The 19,475-nt window shown below is 62.6% G+C and overlaps 2 protein-coding genes across 3 annotated transcripts; one reads left to right on the top strand and one right to left on the bottom strand.

Moving 5' to 3' along the window:
- Positions 1–132: 132 nt before the first annotated feature.
- SMC1A (structural maintenance of chromosomes 1A) lies at positions 133–19,452 on the top strand. 2 transcript variants are annotated; one of them, XM_030547215.1, is made up of 25 exons: positions 133–370; positions 2,813–3,001; positions 3,079–3,191; positions 3,307–3,510; positions 4,308–4,546; positions 6,147–6,405; positions 6,855–6,995; positions 7,753–7,835; positions 8,776–8,983; positions 9,853–10,038; positions 11,298–11,477; positions 12,687–12,833; positions 13,023–13,160; positions 13,462–13,578; positions 14,234–14,340; positions 14,594–14,735; positions 14,985–15,130; positions 15,531–15,684; positions 16,073–16,183; positions 16,642–16,798; positions 17,054–17,208; positions 17,584–17,735; positions 18,207–18,276; positions 18,578–18,688; positions 18,949–19,452. In XM_030547215.1, exons 1-25 carry the CDS (start codon positions 262–264, stop codon positions 19,030–19,032), a joined length of 3,702 nt encoding a protein of 1,233 aa, XP_030403075.1. In that variant the 5' UTR covers positions 133–261; the 3' UTR covers positions 19,033–19,452. The 2 variants fall into 2 exon arrangements, with proteins under 2 accessions (XP_030403075.1, XP_030403076.1); XM_030547216.1 differs by lacking the exon at positions 133–370 and adding an exon at positions 450–508.
- LOC115643332 lies at positions 10,046–12,677 on the bottom strand. Its single transcript, XM_030547227.1, has 2 exons — positions 11,987–12,677; positions 10,046–11,055 (listed from the first exon to the last, which is right to left on the bottom strand). Exons 1-2 carry the CDS (start codon positions 12,473–12,475, stop codon positions 10,933–10,935), a joined length of 612 nt encoding a protein of 203 aa, XP_030403087.1. The 5' UTR covers positions 12,476–12,677; the 3' UTR covers positions 10,046–10,932.
- Positions 19,453–19,475: the final 23 nt, after the last annotated feature.

The following is a 19,475-nucleotide window of genomic DNA, read 5'->3' as shown; positions in this document are numbered from 1 at the left end:
TGCAAATCACGCAAGCAGGCGGGGCGCTGAGCGGCGGGGAGGGGGCGGGTCCCGCTATGCAAATCCCGTTCCGAATCGCGGCCCCTTTCCCGCGGGAAGTGTGGCGCCTCTCGCGAGGTTTGCTCCGTTGGCGGCTGCGGGAGGGGGGGTGGCTCTGGCCGAGCCGGGAGCTGCGATTCCCGCCCGAGCGTTCGCAGGCCCCGTGTCCGCCGCGGGTTTCCGTAGCCCGCCCTCCCCAGGGCCCCCGGCAGTCCCCCAGCCATGGGGTTCCTGAAGCTGATCGAGATCGAGAACTTCAAGTCTTACAAGGGGCGGCAAATCATCGGGCCCTTCCGGAGGTTCACGGCCATCATCGGGCCCAACGGCTCCGGTAAGGGACAGCCCCCCGCTCCCGGACGTGGAACGCTCCGCGGCTCCCCCGCCCCGCCGGGGTGGTACGGCCCACGGAAGGTGGTATAGCCGGCAGACCGCCCCGCCATGGAAGCCTCCTCCCCACGGGGGGTGCGTGGTACGGCTCTCGGAACCCCCTCCCCAGGGTGGGTGGTATGGCCCGTGGAACCCCCCTCCTCATGGGAGATGGTACGGCCCGTGGAACCCCCTCCCCACGGGGGTGCGTGGTACGGCTCTCGGAACCCCCTCCCCAGGGTGGGTGGTATGGCCCGTGGAACCCCCCTTCTCATGGGAGATGGTACGGCCCGTGGAACCCGGGGGTGTGGTACAGTCCACGGAACCCCCTCTTTATGGGAGGTGGCACAGCCTGCGGGACCCCTCCTGCCCACGGGGAGGGGGCAGCTTCGGTCCCTGGAACTCTTCCCTCCCGCCCCCCCGCATGGGAGGGGTAGAGGTGGGATGGTGCAGTCCATGGACCCCGTGTCCCTACGGTGGAGGGGGGATAGTACAGTCCATGGGACTCCTCGGTGAGGAATGGTACAGTCCAGGGAGACCCCCCCCAGGGCTAGAGGCAGGATGGGGCTGTCCATGGAGGGAGGGGATAGTGCCTTCCCCTCCCAGTGAGGAATGGTACAGTCCATTGACCCTCCACACACACACACACACAGGGGGTCCATTGACCAACACCCCCCTTGGGAGGAATAGCGACTCCCGAGGACAAATCCTCCCTGAAAGGCACGTGGTACAGTCCAGCCCCGCCCCCCCGGCCCCATGGCGCTGATCTTCCCTCCCCCGGCCCCGGCCCCATGGCGCTGATCTTCCCTCCCCCGGCCCCATGGCGCTGATCTTCCCTCCCCCGGCCCCAGCCCCATGGCACTGATCCCCACCCAGCCCCATGGCGCTGATCTTCCCTCCCCCGGCCCCATGGCACTGATCCCCACCCAGCCCCATGGCGCTGATCTTCCCTCCCCCGGCCCCATGGCGCTGATCCCCACCCAGCCCCATGGCGCTGATCTTCCCTCCCCCGGCCCCATGGCGCTGATCTTCCCTCCCCCGGCCCCATGGCGCTGATCCCCACCCAGCCCCATGGCGCTGATCTTCCCCCCCCAGCCCCATGGCGCTGATCTTCCCTCCCCCGGCCCCATGGCGCTGATCTTCCCTCCCCCGGCCCCATGGCGCTGATCCCCACCCAGCCCCATGGCGCTGATCTTCCCTCCCCCGGCCCTAGCCCCATGGCACTGATCCCCACCCAGCCCCATGGCACTGATCCCCACCCAGCCCCATGGCGCTGATCTTCCCTCCCCCGGCCCCATGGCGCTGATCTTCCCTCCCCCAGCCCCATGGCGCTGATCTTCCCTCCCCCGGCCCCATGGCGCTGATCTTCCCTCCCCCGGCCCCATGGCGCTGATCTTCCCTCCCCCGGCCCCATGGCGCTGATCTTCCCTCCCCCGGCCCCATGGCGCTGATCCCCACCCAGCCCCATGGCGCTGATCTTCCCTCCCCCGGCCCTAGCCCCATGGCACTGATCCCCACCCAGCCCCATGGCGCTGATCCCCCCTCCCCCGGCCCCATGGCGCTGATCCCCCCCCCGCCCCATGGCGCTGATCTTCCCTCCCCCGGCCCCATGGCGCTGATCTTCCCTCCCCCGGCCCCATGGCGCTGATCTTCCCTCCCCCGGCCCCATGGCGCTGATCCCCACCCAGCCCCATGGCGCTGATCTTCCCTCCCCCGGCCCTAGCCCCATGGCACTGATCCCCACCCAGCCCCATGGCGCTGATCCCCCCTCCCCCGGCCCCATGGCGCTGATCCCCACCCAGCCCCATGGCGCTGATCTTCCCTCCCCCGGCCCTAGCCCCATGGCACTGATCCCCACCCAGCCCCATGGCACTGATCTTCCCTCCCCCGGCCCCATGGCGCTGATCTTCCCTCCCCCAGCCCCATGGCGCTGATCTTCCCTCCCCCGGCCCCATGGCGCTGATCCCCACCCAGCCCCATGGCGCTGATCTTCCCTCCCCCGGCCCTAGCCCCATGGCACTGATCCCCACCCAGCCCCATGGCGCTGATCCCCCCTCCCCCGGCCCCATGGCGCTGATCCCCACCCAGCCCCATGGCGCTGATCTTCCCTCCCCCGGCCCCATGGCGCTGATCTTCCCTCCCCCAGCCCCATGGCGCTGATCTTCCCTCCCCCGGCCCCATGGCGCTGATCTTCCCTCCCCCGGCCCCATGGCGCTGATCCCCACCCAGCCCCATGGCGCTGATCTTCCCTCCCCCGGCCCCATGGCGCTGATCTTCCCTCCCCCGGCCCCATGGCGCTGATCTTCCCTCCCCCGGCCCTAGCCCCATGGCACTGATCCCCACCCAGCCCCATGGCGCTGATCTTCCCTCCCCCGGCCCCATGGCGCTGATCCCCCCTTTCTCCCAGGCAAGTCGAACCTCATGGACGCCATCAGCTTCGTGCTGGGCGAGAAGACGAGCAACCTGCGGGTGAAGACGCTGCGGGACCTGATCCACGGGGCGCCCGTGGGCAAGCCGGCCGCCAACCGGGCCTTCGTCAGCATGGTGTACTCCGAGGATGGGGCCGAGGACCGCACCTTCGCCCGCGTCATTGTGGGTGAGTGCCGGGGGCGGGCTGGGCTGCGGGGGGCTGGCCCCTGGCGCTGCTGGGACTGACTCCGCCATCCTTTGCAGGGGGCTCGTCGGAATACAAGATCAATAACAAAGTGGTGCAGCTCAGCGAATACAGCGAGGAGCTGGAGAAGCTGGGGATCCTCATCAAAGCCAGGAACTTCCTCGTCTTCCAGGTGAGAGTGGGGCATGCCTGACTTGTGGGTCCATATGGGCAGCGGAGAGGAGGAGGATAGAGACGGGGCTGGCTGGCTCTGTGGGCCTGACCTGGCCCTTGCCCGGTCTCTGCAGGGGGCGGTGGAGTCGATCGCCATGAAGAACCCCAAGGAGCGCACAGCGCTGTTCGAGGAGATCAGCCGCTCGGGGGAGCTGGCCCAGGAGTACGACAAGCGCAAGAAGGAGATGGTGAAGGCCGAGGAGGACACACAGTTCAACTACCACCGCAAGAAGAACATCGCGGCTGAGCGCAAGGAGGCCAAGCAGGAGAAGGAGGAGGTGGGGGCAGAGTGGCCCAGGGGGCAGGGAAGAAAGAGGTGGAGTGACATCTGTGGGGGTATGGGACGTAGGAGGAGATAGTCTCTGGGTGGTCAGTGGGGGTAGGGGCGGTGGGGTGGGGTGTCTATGGGTTGTGAGGTGTTTTCGGGGGTGGCTGGGCTTTAGGAGGGCGGCGTCTGGGAGGTGTTGGATGGGGGGCAGGGGGTTCTAGTGGATGGGCGCTTGGGAGCTGGATGGGACTGGGGGGGCAGGTGGGAGTGGGGATTGTGAGGGGGTTCTAATAAGCGGGGTATCAGGGTGGGATTTGGAGGGCAGGGGGGAGTAGGGGGCTGGGCTCTAGTGGGTAATGGGCCGGTGGGGCAGGTGGATGAGGCTGGGCCCACAGGATGAAGGTGGGGCTGGGGTTGGGGGAAAGGAAGGGAGAGGTAGGGAGGGGATCTAGAGGGGGAGGTGGGATCTTTAGGTGGAGGTTGGGGCTGGAGGGGGATCCCTCAGTGGGACGGAGAAGGAGGGATGTCTTGGGAGGAAGGGTGGAGACAGGATTTCGAGGGGCAGGAACGGGTGGGGCAGGATCTCTAATGGATGGGGCAGTGGGGCAGGATATCAGGGTTGGGGTGGAGTGGGATCCCTTGACTGGTCTGGGTCAGAGGCATCTGGTGTGAGTAGGAGGGAGTGGTTGGGAGGCAGGAGGAGGAGGAAGTGGGGCGAGGTTTCCGAGGGCCAGGGCAGAAGAGGAGGAGGTGGTGGGGTGGGAATCTCCCCCGACCCGGTGTTTACTCCACACACACCTCGGACAGGCGGACCGGTACCAGCGCCTGAAGGATGAAGTGGTGCGGGCCCAGGTCCAGCTGCAGCTCTTCAAGCTGTATCACAACGAGGCCGAGATCGAGAAGCTCAACAAGGAGCTGGGCTCCAAGAACAAGGAGATCGACAAGGATAAGAAGCGCATGGACAAGGTGGAGGATGAGCTCAAGGACAAAAAGAAGGAACTGGGCAAGATGATGAGGGAGCAGCAGCAGATCGAGAAGGAGATCAAGTGAGGGCAGCATGTGGTAAAACTTGGGTGCTAGAACGGGAGGGGACCACGCTCCAGAGTGGGGCTGGGAGACACCGGAGCCAGAGGGTGCTGTTACGACCTAGAACTGGAGAATGAACACATCCTGGGCCAGCGCACTGCAGAACAGGACTAAAGTGTCTAGATCAGGTCACTGTGCAGTCTAGAACAGGAGAAAGGCTCTAGATCTTGTGAGCTCTAGAATGGCCCTTCCCCTTCTAGGTCTAGGAGAAGGACTGCACATTAGGATGGCAAGGAGGACACTGCAGCTGGGTCTTGTTGTAGAGCACATGTGGGTATGCACTGCACTCTAGAACCTGGGGTTGCACTAGAACAGACAGAGGCTTTGCTCTAGAATGGGACATGACACTCCAGGCAGAGTCTTGCTCTAGAATGAGAGTGAGATGGCAGAACAGGAGTAGGTATGGGTTGTACTCTAGAACCATCATGGTGCACTAGAACAGGGGTGGGGATAGGGCTGCTGTGGGATAGAAAGGGAAGGATGAGGTCTAGTAAGGAGCCCAATCTAGCATGATGGGATACTGATACAGATTTGGGCTTCTTGGGTGCAGTTTAGAGGGAATTGGGTCTAGAGCCGAGGGTAACTGTATAGTCTTTAAGAAAGATGGTATGGAAGGGTGATCTAGAACTGAGTTAGGGCTTGAACCAAAGTGCAGGGCAGGAGTATGGTTTGAGTAAGGTTGGCTGAAGCCAGCAGGTTAGCATTACATTCTAGAATGGAGTTGGGTTTAGAATGTGGCCTGGGCTGGAATGAGGTGATGAAGATTAGTAGAATGGTGATTCTGATCTCAGTAGTCTGGTCTGGAACATTGCATTGCCTAGAACAAGGGGTGGTTGGTGGAGGAGGATGGCTCAGGCTAGTTCAACATTAGTACGGTCTAGAATGGGTGTGGTATATGAAGGTCTGTCTGGAATGGGTCTGCTGGTGGAACAGTGTGGAATGGGGCTTGTTCTAGAATGAGGGTGGTCATGGTCCCCTCCAGAATCATGGCTGATCTAGAATAGGAGGTGATGGTGCAGGAATGTGGGTGAACTTACAAAATGGGTGACCCGAAACATTATGGGCATATGCTCTAGAACAAGGTAATGTATAATGGGGTAGGTAACACTCTCTAGATTGGGGGGGTCTGCATCAGTTTGGATGTCTAAAATCAGGCTGATGACATTGTCTGCATTTCATGACCTGGAATGCCACTTTGGTAACCTCTCGTAAAGTGGGGTGTAGAATAGACCAGGTGATGCTGTCTAGGTTGCGTGGCTTAAAACAGGACAGATACAGACTCCAGAAACATTGAACTAGAGCATATCAGGTGATCCTGGCTGGGTAGGATGGTCTAGATTGGGTGTCCTAGAACATTATGATCTAGAAACGTGATTTAGCACAATCAAGCTGACACTATCTAGGTTGGAGCGTCTAGAATGGCATAGACATGCACTTTAGAAGCGCTGTAGTCTAGAATGGAGCAGGTGGGCTGTCCAAGTTGGAGGTCCTAGGATCCTACAGGCACAGCCTAGAGCGGGGTGGGGATCTGGAACCCATGGTGTCCCCCCCCTTCCCCAGGGAGAAGGACTCCGAGTTGAACCAGAAGCGGCCACAGTACATCAAGGCCAAGGAGAACACCTCTCACAAGATCAAGAAGCTGGAGGCGGCCAAGAAGTCGCTGCAGAACGCCCAGAAGCAGTACAAGAAGCGCAAAGGCGACATGGACGAGCTGGAGAAGGAGATGCTGTCGGTGGAGAAGGCTCGGCAGGAGTTTGAGGAGCGCATGGAGGAGGAGAGCCAGAGCCAGGGGCGAGACCTCACCCTGGAAGAGAACCAGGTACGTGGTGGGGGGGGGGTGGCTCTGGGCTTCAGGGAATGGGGAGGGGGGCTGGGCTGCCAGAAGTTGCCTATGGATGATGTCCTGAACTATTGTATTTATTAAGATTCTTTTATCTGAGGCGTCAGTTTGAACCCCGGCATCCGGGTCAAATCTGACTGTGGGGATCCTATTCGGCCTCCCCTAAATTAGCCCCCCCCCCCCGCCGCAGTTTCAGTTACAGACAGGATTTTCTTTCGCTTTCTGTCCTAAACAGGTGTGTGGCATTGCTGCTCCCCAGTTCTCCCACCCCAGAGGTGGCTGCACTCAGTGACAGGCGAGCCCTCCCTGTGTGGTGTTATATGCGGCTGTTCTCCAGCTCTCCACCCCAGGGCAAGCCTCCCTGTGTGATGTCACTGAGCAGCTGGGATTTGATGGTGTTGCTGTCCTGTTCTCTTCCCCCCTGGCAGGTGAAGAAATATCACCGGCTGAAGGAAGAAGCCAGTAAAAGAGCTGCCACGCTAGCCCAGGAGCTGGAGAAATTTAACCGGGACCAGAAAGCAGATCAGGACCGGCTGGACCTGGAGGAGAGGAAGAAAGTGGAGACCGAGGTGACACAGGATCTAGGATCCTTCCCCAATTTCCTCTCCCCGCACCCCACACTGCTGGGATCTCCCAGGCGTGCTCCCCGTGCTGCTCGCCTGTGACGAAGTGGGAATGTTCTTAATGTTTTCTGTGAATACTGTGTGGGTGCCTCAGTTTCCCATATGCTGTTCTTAAGTATCTAGGTGATGGGATAAGGGGGTGCGATTGGTGCAGAGCCCGAGAGGGCAGATGTGATGCTGTCGGCACAGAAAATGGCTGACACCCAGTCTTCTGGGCCCCTCCCCTGCAAGGTGCCAACTGACAGTGTCGAAGAACAAAGAGATCAGGTGCCTCCTGGCCCGCGGAGACAGAGGCCAGAGAGGAGGGGCTGGGGAGTCAGTTTGGGGCTGGCTGGGAAAATGGAGGGGAGCCCAGATGGGGCTCTGGCCTCCCTGGGGCCCCCCCGAGATGGACCTGAGCGGGGGAGTCCTGTTGTCTGTACCTGAAAGACCTGTCTTGGATTGTTCCTGTCGTCTAAATAAACCTTCTGTGTTACTGGGTGGCTGAAAGTCACGGGGACTTGCAGGGAGCCGGGGGTACCAGGCCTTGTCTCCCCCAAAACTCTCGCCAATTTCTGATCCTGCCCTCGGTGCGGCCGTCCTGAGCCCAGCGGCTAACGAGCTCCCTCCCAGTGTCTAAGCCCCGGCTCGGGCGCAGGCCCTGCTACCCGCCCTTCCCCCGTCTCGGTTTGTCCGCTCGCCTCACGCTGCGTCTCCTCCCCAGGCCAAGATCAAGCAGAAGCTGCGGGAGATCGAGGAGAACCAGAAGCGGATTGAGAAGCTGGAGGAATACATCGCTACCAGCAAGTACGCCCTGCCCTGCCCTGCCGGCACCAGGGGGCGCTGGGCTCCGGGGGCTCAGCCGGGGGGCTCCCCTGGCAGTTGATGCTGCGGGGTGGAGGGGCTGGGCAGGGGGTGCTCTCCCCGCAGTGGGTACCAGGGGGCTGGGCAGAGGCGCTGTCCCTGGGCAGTGGGTACCGGGGGTCTGGCAGGGGGGTGTGCTGTCCCGGGCAGTGGGTACCGGGGGGCGGGCAGAGGCGCTGTCCCTGGGCAGTGGGTACTGGGGGTCTGGGCCGGGGGCGCTTCCCTGGGCAGTGGGTACCGGGTGGAGCAGGGGGTGGCCAGGGGTGCTCTCCCTGGGCAGTGGGTACTGGGGGGAGCAGGGGGCTGGCCAAGGGTGCTCTCCCTGGGCAGCGGGTACTGGGGAGAATGTGGGGCTTGGCAGGGGGTAGTGGGGGGGGGAGGGGGTTGCTCTCCCTGGGCAGTGAGTACCGAAGGGAGCGGGGAGTTTGGTGGGGGGAGCAGGGGGCTGGCCAGGAGGTGCTCTCCCCGGGCAATGGGTACCGGGGGGAGCGGGGCTGGCCAGGGATGCTGTCCCCGGGCAGTGGGTACCGGGGGGCTGGGCAGGGGGCGCTGTCCCCGGGCAGTGGGTACCGGGGGGCTGGGCAGGGGGCGCTGTCCCCGGGCAGTGGGTACCGGGGGGGCTGGGCAGGGGGCACTGTCCTTGGGCAGTGGGTACTGGGGGGCTGGGCAGGGGGCGCTGTCCCCGGGCAGTGGGTACCGGGGGGAGCAGGGGGTGCTGTCCCCGGGCAGTGGGTCCGGGGGGCTGGGCAGGGGGCGCTGTCCCCGGGCAGTGGGTACCGGGGGGCTGGGCAGGGGGCGCTGTCCCCGGGCAGTGGGTATGGGGCGGGAACAGAGGGCTGGCCAGGGGCGCAGTGCCCTGAGCGCTCGCCGGCGCCCCCTGCAGGCAGTCGCTGGAGGAGCAGAAGAAGCTGGAGGGGGAGCTGACGGAGGAGGTGGAGCTGGCCAAGCGGCGCATCGACGAAATCAACAAGGAGCTGAACCAGGTGATGGAGCAGCTGGGGGACGCCCGCATCGACCGGCAGGAGAACAGCCGCCAGCAGCGCAAGGCCGAGATCATGGAGAGCATCAAGCGCCTCTACCCCGGCTCCGTGGTGCGTGGGGGGAGGGGATCTATGGGGCACCGGCTCACCTGGCGCATGGGGGTGCGGTGGGGCCAGGCCCCTGGGGGAGAGGGAGGGGTCTCTTGCTCTGTAATTTTGGGGGGAGAGGGGTGGCTGGGAGGGGACTGTTGCCTTGGTGGGGTGTGCCATTGGTTGGGGAGCTCATCGGGGGGTTGGGGGGGTCTCTGGAATGGGATGGGTTGGGGGGCTCTGGGACAGGAGGGATTGCAGGAGTATCTGAGGGGGGCGTCTCTGGTATGGGAAGAGTTGAGGAGGATCTCGGGGATGGGAGGATTTTGGGGTGTCTCTGAAACAGGAGAAGTGGGGGGGTCTCAGGGGCTAGGAAGCGACTGAGATTTGGGAGTCTCACACAGGAGGGATTTTGGGGGTCTCTGGGAACGGGGTGGGGGTTCAGGCGGTCTGGAACAGGAGCGGGGGGGGCTCTCATCTGGGAGAGATTGAGGGGGGTCTCCGGAACGGGAGGAGTTGAGGGGGGTCTTGGGGATGGGAGGAATTTTTGGGGCGTCTCTGAAACAGGCGATGTGTGGGGGTCTCTGGGGTGGCAGTGATTTTTGGGGGGTGGGAAGTGACTGAGATTTGGAAGTCTCGCATAGGAGGAATTTTGGGGGTCTCTGGGAAGGGGGTGGGGGTTTGGGTGGTCTGGAACAGGGACGGTGGGGGGTGTCTCTCGGCCGGGAGAGATTTGGGGGGGGTCTCTGGAACAGGAGAGGGGGGGTCTCTGGGACGAGATGGGTTGGGGGGGTTCTCTGGGAAGGGGCTCTTGGATTGTGGGGGCTCTGGGCAGCAGGGAGTGAAGATCCTTGTCCCGCTCACCCCCTGTCGTCCCCCCCCCCATGCAGTACGGGCGACTCATTGACCTCTGCCAGCCCACGCAGAAGAAGTACCAGATCGCGGTCACCAAGGTGCTGGGCAAGAACATGGACGCCATCATTGTGGACTCGGAGAAGACGGGCCGTGACTGCATCCAGTACATCAAGGAGCAGCGGGGCGAGCCGGAGACCTTCCTCCCCCTGGACTATCTGGAGGTGAGCCGCCCCTCCCCACCTGCAGCGCCCCCTATGGGCGAGCGAGCCCCCCAGCGCCTGCCCTCTCAGGCCTGGTCTGCGATAGGCACATGCCGACCCCTGAGTGCCCGGCCCCGGCCGCTCTGTTATGATCCCTGTGAAGCAGCCCGTGCCAGCCCCCCGACACCCCTTTAGATCCATGCCCAGCCTGCGCCAGCTGCCCCCAGATCCCTCCAGCGCTTGGGACTCCTCGCGGTACTCACCCGAGCCTTTGGCTTTCGTTCGTAAACAGGCTGCCGGTTGTCTCGGTCGGCGTCGATTTCACCCTGGGTGGTTCTAGGCCAGCACCCGCTCTGTGTGTGCGGCCGTCGTCCCTAAACCCCACCGGCGCGTTGGGAACCAGATGGGGAATAAGATGGAAAATATCCCTGTGCCGCTGTATAAGTCCGCAGTACTTCAAACGCTGTGGACAGCTCTGAGCGCCCTGACTCCTGAAAGATCTGTTCGCATTGGGGCCAAGTACAGAGAGAGGCAACGGAAGTAATTAGAGGCCTGGAACTGTTTGCATATGAGGCGCAATTGAAAAGACCAGGACTGTTCAGCTTAGGAAAGAGATGACTGAGGGCGGGACAGGACAGGGCTCTAAAATCATGACCGGTGTGGACCAGGCGTCATTCGCCCCTTCGCGTAACACAGGGACCGGGGGTCACCCGACGAAACCTCTGGCCGCCAGGAGCTGGACTGGACAACGGGGGCTGGATCACTCTATAGCTGCCCTGTTCGGTTCATTCCCTCTGGGGCCCCTGGTTCCAGCCAGTATCACAAGACGGGATCTTGGGGGAGCTCTGATCTGGGTCGTCTCACGTTCGCTGCCCGCACACTCGCCCCGGCCCCAAAAATCCCGTCTCGGCGAAGTCAGGCGACCGCCTCGTGGGGACGGCCCAGAGTTTGGTTTGAGGCCGTGCGCACCGGCTCGCCTGGCGTGGCGCTGATGAGCTGCGGCTTAACGCTTAGACGCCTCAGCGGCTGCCTTCGTTCCTGCAAGGGGGGACATTGAAATGGATGAAAATCTGACTCTCCCCCGTAACTTCGCACGAGGGTGAAGATTTAGATCCAGAAAGGGGCTGGGCGAGGGGGGAAGGTTTCCATGAATGGGTGTTAGCTGGACACGTGTTTCCTGGGGCTCTGTCAGTTGGGAGCAAGGGGTCCCTGGCTGGTGTGTCGCTCCCTCCCCCCACTGCACCGGGAGTCTCCTGCGATCTCACCCTCTCCCCCCACAGGTGAAGCCCACGGACGAGAAGCTGCGAGAGCTGAAGGGGGCCAAGCTGGTGATCGACGTGATCCGCTACGAGCCACCCCACATCAAGAAGGCCCTGCAGTACGCCTGCGGGAACGCCCTGGTGTGTGACAACGTGGAGGACGCCCGGCGCATCGCCTTCGGGGGCCACCAGAGGCACAAGGTGAGCCGTGAACCCAGGTGTCCGGCCTCCCGACCCACTAGACACCCCCCGCTCCCCATCCTTCCAGGAGAGAACCCAGGCATCCTGATTCCCATTCCCCACCACCACCACCAGACCCCCTGTACTTCCTTCCCAGAGCCAGGGATGGAACCCAGGAGTCCAGGCTCCCAGCCCCCTGCTCTAACCACTAGAGCCCGCTCCCCTCCCAGACACAGGGAGAAAACCCAGTAGTCTGGGCTCCCAGCCCCCCATCCCTGGCTTTCTTCCCCACCCCGGTGCAGTGTGTTGCGGGGGCCGGAGCTGCCTGGCAGAGTCCTAGAAATCGGCCGGGAGAGGATCTCGACAGGGCGTCCCATCCGCCCCCGGTGCCAGGACGGGCCCGAGTCAGCCTAGGCCACTCTAGCAGGGGTTTGCCCAACCCCCTCCCATGACGGGGTTTCCACACCCCCCCTTGGGAGCCGATTCCAGTGCTTGACTCCCCGTCGAACAGGGAAGTGTTTCCTGCTCACCAGCCAGTCTCCTCGTCCCGCCGTCAGCAGGCACAGTGAACAGCTGATCCCGGCTGTGCCAGACTCTACACCACTAGACCCCCACTTTCTTCCCAGAGCTGGAGAGAGAACCCAAGCATCCTGGCTCCCTGCCACCTTCCTGAATTCAGACCCTGGCTCCCAGTTTGTCATGGGTGGGTTGTTTTTTTTTAACCTTAATCCCACCCTCCGAATGGCTGGCGACCCTCCCGGCTGGGCTGCAGATTTCATCAGCCTGCTCTCCGGGCCGTCGCTCAAATTGTCCGTGACCATAGCAAATCGCAGCGGCCGCGGGACCAAGCCCCACGGGAGCTGGATGCGCCCTCGGGCTTTGAGGATGTTTTTTTCCACCCGACGGATGCTCATTTCATCGAGCTCCCATGGCCCTGGTTTGCTTGTGAGAGTGTCCCCTGGGACTGGGTCCAGAACCCGACAAAAATCAAGATTTATCTCGTCTGCAGCTTCCCCCATCTACTAGGCCGGTGACACCGGCAGAGAACAGAAATCGGTTGGTCCAGCATGATTTGTTCGGCAAATCCATGCTGGCTGTTCCTTGTTGCTCGGGTCTCCTCCAAGTCACTGCAGCCGCTTTCCAGGCGATATCCCTGAACCTCGCCCTGGCTGCGGCGCATCGGTTGGGCGGGAAGCCATGCCCTGACCTGCCGTGCTCTTGCCCTTGCAGACGGTCGCCCTGGACGGCACCCTGTTCCAGAAGTCGGGGGTGATCTCCGGAGGCGCCAGCGACCTGAAGGCCAAGGCCCGCCGTTGGGACGAGAAGGCCGTGGATAAGCTGAAGGAGAAGAAGGAGAGGCTGACAGAGGAGTTAAAGGTGTGGGAGGCTGGGGATCAGATCCAGTTGGGGGCGCTTTCTCCTGGCAGTCAGTGCTGGGAGCTAGGCAGCTCTGTTTTGTGCGGCGTTCTGTGCAGCTGTTCCCCAGTTGCTCTGCCTCAGAGGTGGCTGCATCTCAGCGCCAGGCGAGCCGTCAGGCTGTTGTTAAAACCCTCTCGTGCCCTTTAGGAGCAAATGAAGGCCAAACGCAAAGAGGCTGAGCTGCGGCAGGTACAATCCCAAGCCCACGGGCTGCAGATGCGGCTGAAATACTCCCAGAGCGACTTGGAACAGACCAAGACGCGTCACCTCGCCCTGAACCTCCAGGTACGGCGGCTGCTGCTATCAACTCGGCCGTTCTTGTGGGGTGGGGGTGCTAAATGGATCATGGAGTCTCTGCCCCCACCCACCCCATTCTCCCAGACATCTGTTTCTGGGAGGTGGCGTCGGCAGGGTCACCAAGACAGATGTTCTACAGGTGGGGGTTGGGGCTGTAGAAAGTCCCAGGGAATTGTGCGGGGCTGCGGGAGGAGGCAGGATCGGGGCTGCGGGTGGCCTGCCGCGGTGAGTGGGGGCTGCTCCCCCAGCTGGGTATTCACCCCTTGTCCCCCTGGCCTCCCCCCCGCAGGAGAAGTCAAAGCTGGAGAGCGAACTGGCTAACTTTGGGCCCCGCATCAACGACATCAAGCGAATCATCCAGAGCCGGGAGCGGGAGATGAAGGACCTCAAGGAGAAGATGAACCAGGTGAACGTGAAGCGGTGCATCATGGGGGATATAGTCCATGCCGTGCCCCCCGCTCCCCCCACCCCGTGTGGTGCACTGTCGGGAATGTAGTCCGTGCTGTGCCCTGGAAGCGGTGCATTGTGGGGGACGTAGTCTGCCTGGTGTCCCGGAAGCAGTGCATTGAGGGGGACATAGTCCATGCATTGTGGCATTGCTTTGGCGTGTCCTCTGCTGCAATGCATTGTGGGGTTATACTCCACCGTGTTGATCATAGCGGGAGTCATAGTTGGAGACTAATCCACAGCATTGTGGGGCGGGGGGGTAGTCCATGTAGCACTGCTCTGTTGCAGTGCTTTGTGGGCGATGTAGTCCAAATAGCATTGGTCCCTGCCCTGCTTCTGCTGCAGTGCATTGTGGGGAGTGCAGTCCGTGTGGTACCTTCTTGTGCTGCATCCTGGAGGTTGTAGTCTGTGGCTATGCTCCCAGTTCTGCCTCTCCACTCCTGCCAGCCCCTTCCTGTCCAAAGGAAGAGGAGATCAGTTGCTGGGGGTTGGAGTTCGAGGCTCCTGGGTGGTGCCGGGTTGGTAGCCCAGGACCTGGAATTGGGGCTGTCAGATGGGGCAGGGAAGGAGCACCCCCCAGCCAGGGTCTAACAGCAACACCTCTCCACCGGCAGGTGGAGGACGAGGTGTTTGAGGAGTTTTGCCGGGAGATCGGGGTGAGGAACATCCGGGAGTTCGAGGAGGAGAAAGTGAAGCGGCAGAACGAGATTGCCAAGAAAAGGTACCAGCCTGGATGAGAGCCAGTGCCCCCTAAAGGGGAAAGGCCCTCATCCCCCATTTCCTGACCCCAAGAGCCAGCCAATCCCTACCCTGGGGCTGGATGAGCCAGCGCCCCCTAGAGAGAACAGGCCCTGAGTCCCATTCCCTGCCCCCTGAGCCGGCCAGTCCCTGCCCCGGGGCTGGATGGGAGCCGACGCCCCCTAGAGGGGATGGGAGAACCCTGCACCCTGACTCTCCCCCACCCTGGTCCCCAGGCTGGAGTTTGAGAACCAGAAGACGCGGCTGGGGATCCAGCTGGATTTCGAGAAGAACCAGCTGAAGGAGGACCAGGAGAAGGTGCACATATGGGAGCAGACAGTCAAGAAGGACGAGGCCGAGATCGAGAAGCTCAAGAAGGTACCAGGAGTTGGGGGGGGCGGGAGGAGGTGACGAGGCGGGGTCCGGGCGCTGGGGGAGGGAGGGACGTGGGGGTGCTGCATTGGAGGCTGGAGCTCCCTCTCCAGCTACTCAGGAAGAGCAATGCTGGGGATGGGGGGGGCTTTTTTCTCCTCCCCCTGTCCAAGATGAGCCATGCGGGCAGTGGTGGGTGGGGCTCGTTCCCCAGGAGCATTGTGGGTGGGGCTCACTCCCCCCTCCCCTGTGCAGGAGGAGCAGCGTCACATGAAGATCATCGACGAGACCATGGCCCAGCTGCAGGACCTGAAGAACCAGCACCTGGCCAAGAAATCCGAAGTCAACGACAAGAACCACGAGATGGAGGAAATCCGCAAGAAACTGGGCGGGGCCAACAAGTGAGTGACAGCCCGGGGGTGGGGCCAGGGAGCCAGTTTTCACCTGCCCCACCCACCCATGTGGGGGTGGGGCCACTGCATTGATAGCTCTCCATTGGAGGCGGGGCCAGTGAGTGGCCAGGCCCTTTGGGGGTGGGGCCTGTGTATGGTAGATGCCCATTGGAGGTAGGGCCATGGGGGTGGAGAAGGGGCGGGGCCAGTGCACCATAGCTGTCCATTGGAGGCAGGGCCACTGACTCAGGTGCAATGTGGGTGGGGCCAGGAGAGGGGGTGGGGCCTGTGCGTGGTAGCTCTCCATTGGTGACTTTGGGGCTGGTGGAAGTGGGAGGGGCCAGCACATGACAGACATCCGTTGGAGGCGGGGCCAGCCAGTGACCTGGGCCCACGCCCCGCCCCCCAGGGAAATGACCCACCTGCAGAAGGAGGTGACGGCCATCGAGACGAAGCTAGAGCAGAAGCGCAGCGACCGCCACAACCTGCTGCAGGCCTGCAAGATGCAGGACATCAAACTGCCCCTCTCCAAGGGCACCATGGACGACATCAGCCAGGAGGAGGTGGGGGACGGGCAGGGGCTGGCCGTGATGCTGTGTGAGGGGGAGGGGGGCCTTGGGGGGTACAGTTGGGGGCCGGAGGAGTGGGGGAGGCGGGGGGGACTCGTGATGCTGTCAGGGGGGCTGTGGGGTTTCAAATGGAGGCTGGGGGAGATGGGGGGTGACTGTGGGGGTACAAATGGGGGCTGGAGGAGTAGGAGAGGCAGGGGGTAGTCATGACGCTGTCGAGGGGTTGGGGTACGGATGGGGGCTGGAGGAGTGGGGGAGGCGGGGGTCCATGGTGCTACGGGGAGTGGAAGGGGGGTTTCAAAGGATATGGGGCAAGGAGGGGGAGGGCTGTGTCCTTCCCGGTCCCTCCTTCGCTCACCTTCCCCCTGTCCCGTGCCCCCAGGGTGGGGCGCATGGCGAGGAGCCCGTCAGCAGCTCCCAGCGCACCTCCAACATGTACGCCCGGGAGGCCCTGATCGAGATCGACTACAGCGACCTGTCCGAGGACCTCAAGGTGGGTAGGACCAGGGGGACTCCCCGGCGCACAGGGCTTGGGGGTGGGACACCTGCAGGCACCAGCCTGCAGGACTCCCTGCCACTTGAGATCCCGCTGCAGCGACCTTGCCCGGATTCCCCTGCGGGACTCTCTGCCTCTGGGCAGGGGTGGGGAGGGTTCTTTGGCCACCCAGGGTCTCCATGGAGATAATTGCTTGGTTGTAAAACGGATGAGGGTTCTCAAGTCTCCTCCCTCTGAGGCATAAGCCCCACCTCCTAACTGATGGAGGCGGAGCCAGAAATAAATGCTCCTTCTCCGCCCCACCCCACCCCATTGTCGATGGCACCTTCTGCTGAGGCCCAGGAGATGGATCTGGGGGGAAGGTGAGATATGGGGCCGGATGGGCCCATGGAGGGAGGTGGGTGGGGCATGAGAGTGGCTGGCTCCACCCCCTCCCTTTCTGCCCCGCCCCTCAGGATGCCCAGGCGGAAGATGAGATCAAGCAGGAGATGAACCAGCTGCAGCAGAAGCTGAATGAGCAGCAGAGCGTCCTCCAGCGCATCGCCGCCCCCAACATGAAGGCCATGGAGAAGCTGGAGAGCGTCCGGGATAAGTTCCAGGAGACCTCCGATGGTACCGGACGCCTGGGTCCCAGCCCGGGGAAGGGGAGTTAGAGCGGTGGGGGCTGGGAGCCAGGACTCCTGGGTTCTCTGCCTGGAGCTGGGAAGGGAGTGCGGTCTAGTGGGTTAGAGCCATCGGCGCTGGGAGTTAGGACTCCTGGGTTCTCTCCCCAGCTCTGGGAGGGGAGTGGGGTCTAGTGGTTAGAGCAGGGGGGCGGGAGCCCGAATGCCTGGGTTCCCACTCACCACCCCCCACCCAACCCCGCAGAGTTTGAGGCAGCCCGGAAGCGCGCCAAGAAGGCCAAGCAGGCATTCGAGCAGATCAAGAAGGAGCGATTTGACCGGTTCAATGCCTGCTTCGAGTCCGTGGCCACGAACATCGATGAGATCTACAAGGCTCTGTCGCGGAACAGCAGCGCCCAAGTGAGCCCCACCCCCTCTCCCCCATCCTCTCCTTCCCTGCCCCATCTGGGACCCCCTTTGACTCCGCCCTGACCCCACCTTCTTCCCGGAAAGGCAGCATCTGCCCTCTGGGCAAGGTAGCTGGGGACCCCACCCCTGAGCCCCATGCTGGGTTGCGAGTTAACCCCCACTGAGATGCGTGTGGCAGTTCACACCTCTGCAAGCGATCGGCTCAGGCTCTCAGCAGACTCGGGCACCGTCACCTTTTTGAGCTTTTCTCCCCAGTCATGAGAGCTAGAAACGTTAGTAGCATTGTAATGTGAAAGCTGGGACGTGGGGCTGGAGGCTCTGCCTCCTTCGCCCCCCCCTTACTGCCCCCCCCACCCCCCTCTGTAGGCGTTCCTGGGTCCGGAGAACCCTGAAGAGCCGTACCTGGATGGAATTAATTACAACTGCGTGGCCCCTGGCAAGCGGTTCCGGCCCATGGACAACCTGTCCGGAGGGGAGAAAACTGTAGCAGCCTTGGCCCTTCTGTTTGCTATCCACAGGTAGGGGACGCTGGGGCCCAGTGGGGTAGAGCGGGGGTGCTGGGAGCCAGGACTCCTGGGTTCTCTCCCCAGCTCTGGGTAGGGAGTGGGGGCTGGTGGGTTAGAGCAGGGGGGCTGGGGGCCTGGACTCCTGGGTTTTCTCCCTGGCTCTGGGAGGGGAGTGAGATCTAGTGGTAAGAGCAGGGGGGTTGGGAGCCAGGACTCCTGGGTTCTCTCCCCAGCTCTGGGAGGGGAGTGGGGGCTGGTGGCTGAGAGCAGGGGGGCTGGGAGCCTGGACTCCTGGGTTCTCTCCCTGGCTCTGGGAGAGGAGTGAGATCTAGTGGTAAGAGCAGGGGGGTTGGGAGCCAGGACTCCTGGGTTCTCTCTCCAGCTCTTGGAGGGGAGTGGGGGCTGGTGGCTGAGAGCAGGGGGCTGTGGGGCAGGGTCATCGGCGAACTCCCCGTCACCCCCTCGTCTCTGCTCCCTCCCCAGCTACAAACCTGCCCCCTTTTTTGTGCTGGATGAAATTGACGCTGCGCTGGACAACACCAATATTGGGAAGGTGCGTGGGGCTGATGGGGGACCAAGAGCGAGGGGCCTCCGTGGGCCATGTGATGGGAGGGAAGCTGGCTGGGAGGGCGGCGGCTGGGGTAGAGGAAAGGGAAGTGGTTTGGGGGGATTTGGAGCAGGAGACTCTAGGGAGAAAGGTTTGGGGGAGGTGATCATGAAGGGGGTGCCCCATTGACCCCCCTTGTAGATGAGAGGGTTTGAGGGGAAGGTCTGGAGCTGGAGAGGCTGAGGGGGAGAGGATGGGCTGGGGGTTTTAGGGCACCCCCATTGACCCCCCCGATCCCACCCCACAGGTGGCCAACTACATCAAAGAGCAGTCAGCTTGCAACTTCCAGGCCATCGTCATCTCGCTGAAGGAAGAATTCTACACCAAGGCTGAGAGCCTGATCGGGGTCTACCCTGAGGTATGGGGGGGCTGCCCCCCACTTCTCTGGCGACCCATCCAGCCCCGGGGGGTGGGGCACGGGGTGCCTGTCTCTGCCTGGGTCTGGAGGGCATGTGGGGAGGGCAGAGGTGCAGGGGGGTGGGCAGGGCATTTTTGGGGGGGCAGCACAGACCACAGGCCCTGCCTGGGGTGGGGGGGGGTGCACAGATTCAGTGGGGGGAAGTGACACCCTTTTTTTGATCCATCTTTGACCCCCCCTTTTCCTCCCTCTCTCCACAGCAAGGGGACTGCGTGATCAGCAAAGTGCTGACCTTTGACCTCACCAAGTACCCCGACGCCAACCCGAACCCCAATGAGCAATGAGCCGACCGGACGCTGCCACGGGTGGGGGGGATGTGATGAGTTAACTCCCCCCCTTTATTTTAACCATTTCATTGCCTCTGCCAGTGCAGCCTGGGGGGGCAGGGGCTATTAACCCCCCATCTCTAAGGTGAGGGCCACCTGTCTCCACAATGCTGGGGGGGCGGTTTTATCCTGAGGGGGCTCAATTCCCCCCATCCCCGATGCTATTTTTAGAATCATGCTATTTAACTTGCTTTTTAAAACCAGCCCCCGGGGGATCAGGCTTGGACGTTTTAGCCCTGGTAGGGCTGGAATTGGGGGCAGGAGGGGTGGGGGGAGATCACCGGGCTGTTGCTTTTCGAGTCATCTCTCTGTGTATGTGTGTCTGTATGTGTGTGGAATGTGTCTTTTTGCAACAAAATAAACCAGATTTTCCCCTTCCCTGGATGACTTGTAGGTCAATC

Source organism: Gopherus evgoodei, unplaced genomic scaffold (assembly GCF_007399415.2).
Source record: "Gopherus evgoodei ecotype Sinaloan lineage unplaced genomic scaffold, rGopEvg1_v1.p scaffold_57_arrow_ctg1, whole genome shotgun sequence".
NCBI classification, from domain to species: Eukaryota; Metazoa; Chordata; order Testudines; family Testudinidae; genus Gopherus; species Gopherus evgoodei.
The sequence above is the reverse complement of the archived record's forward strand: the minus strand, read 5'-3'. Positions and strand labels throughout refer to the sequence as shown.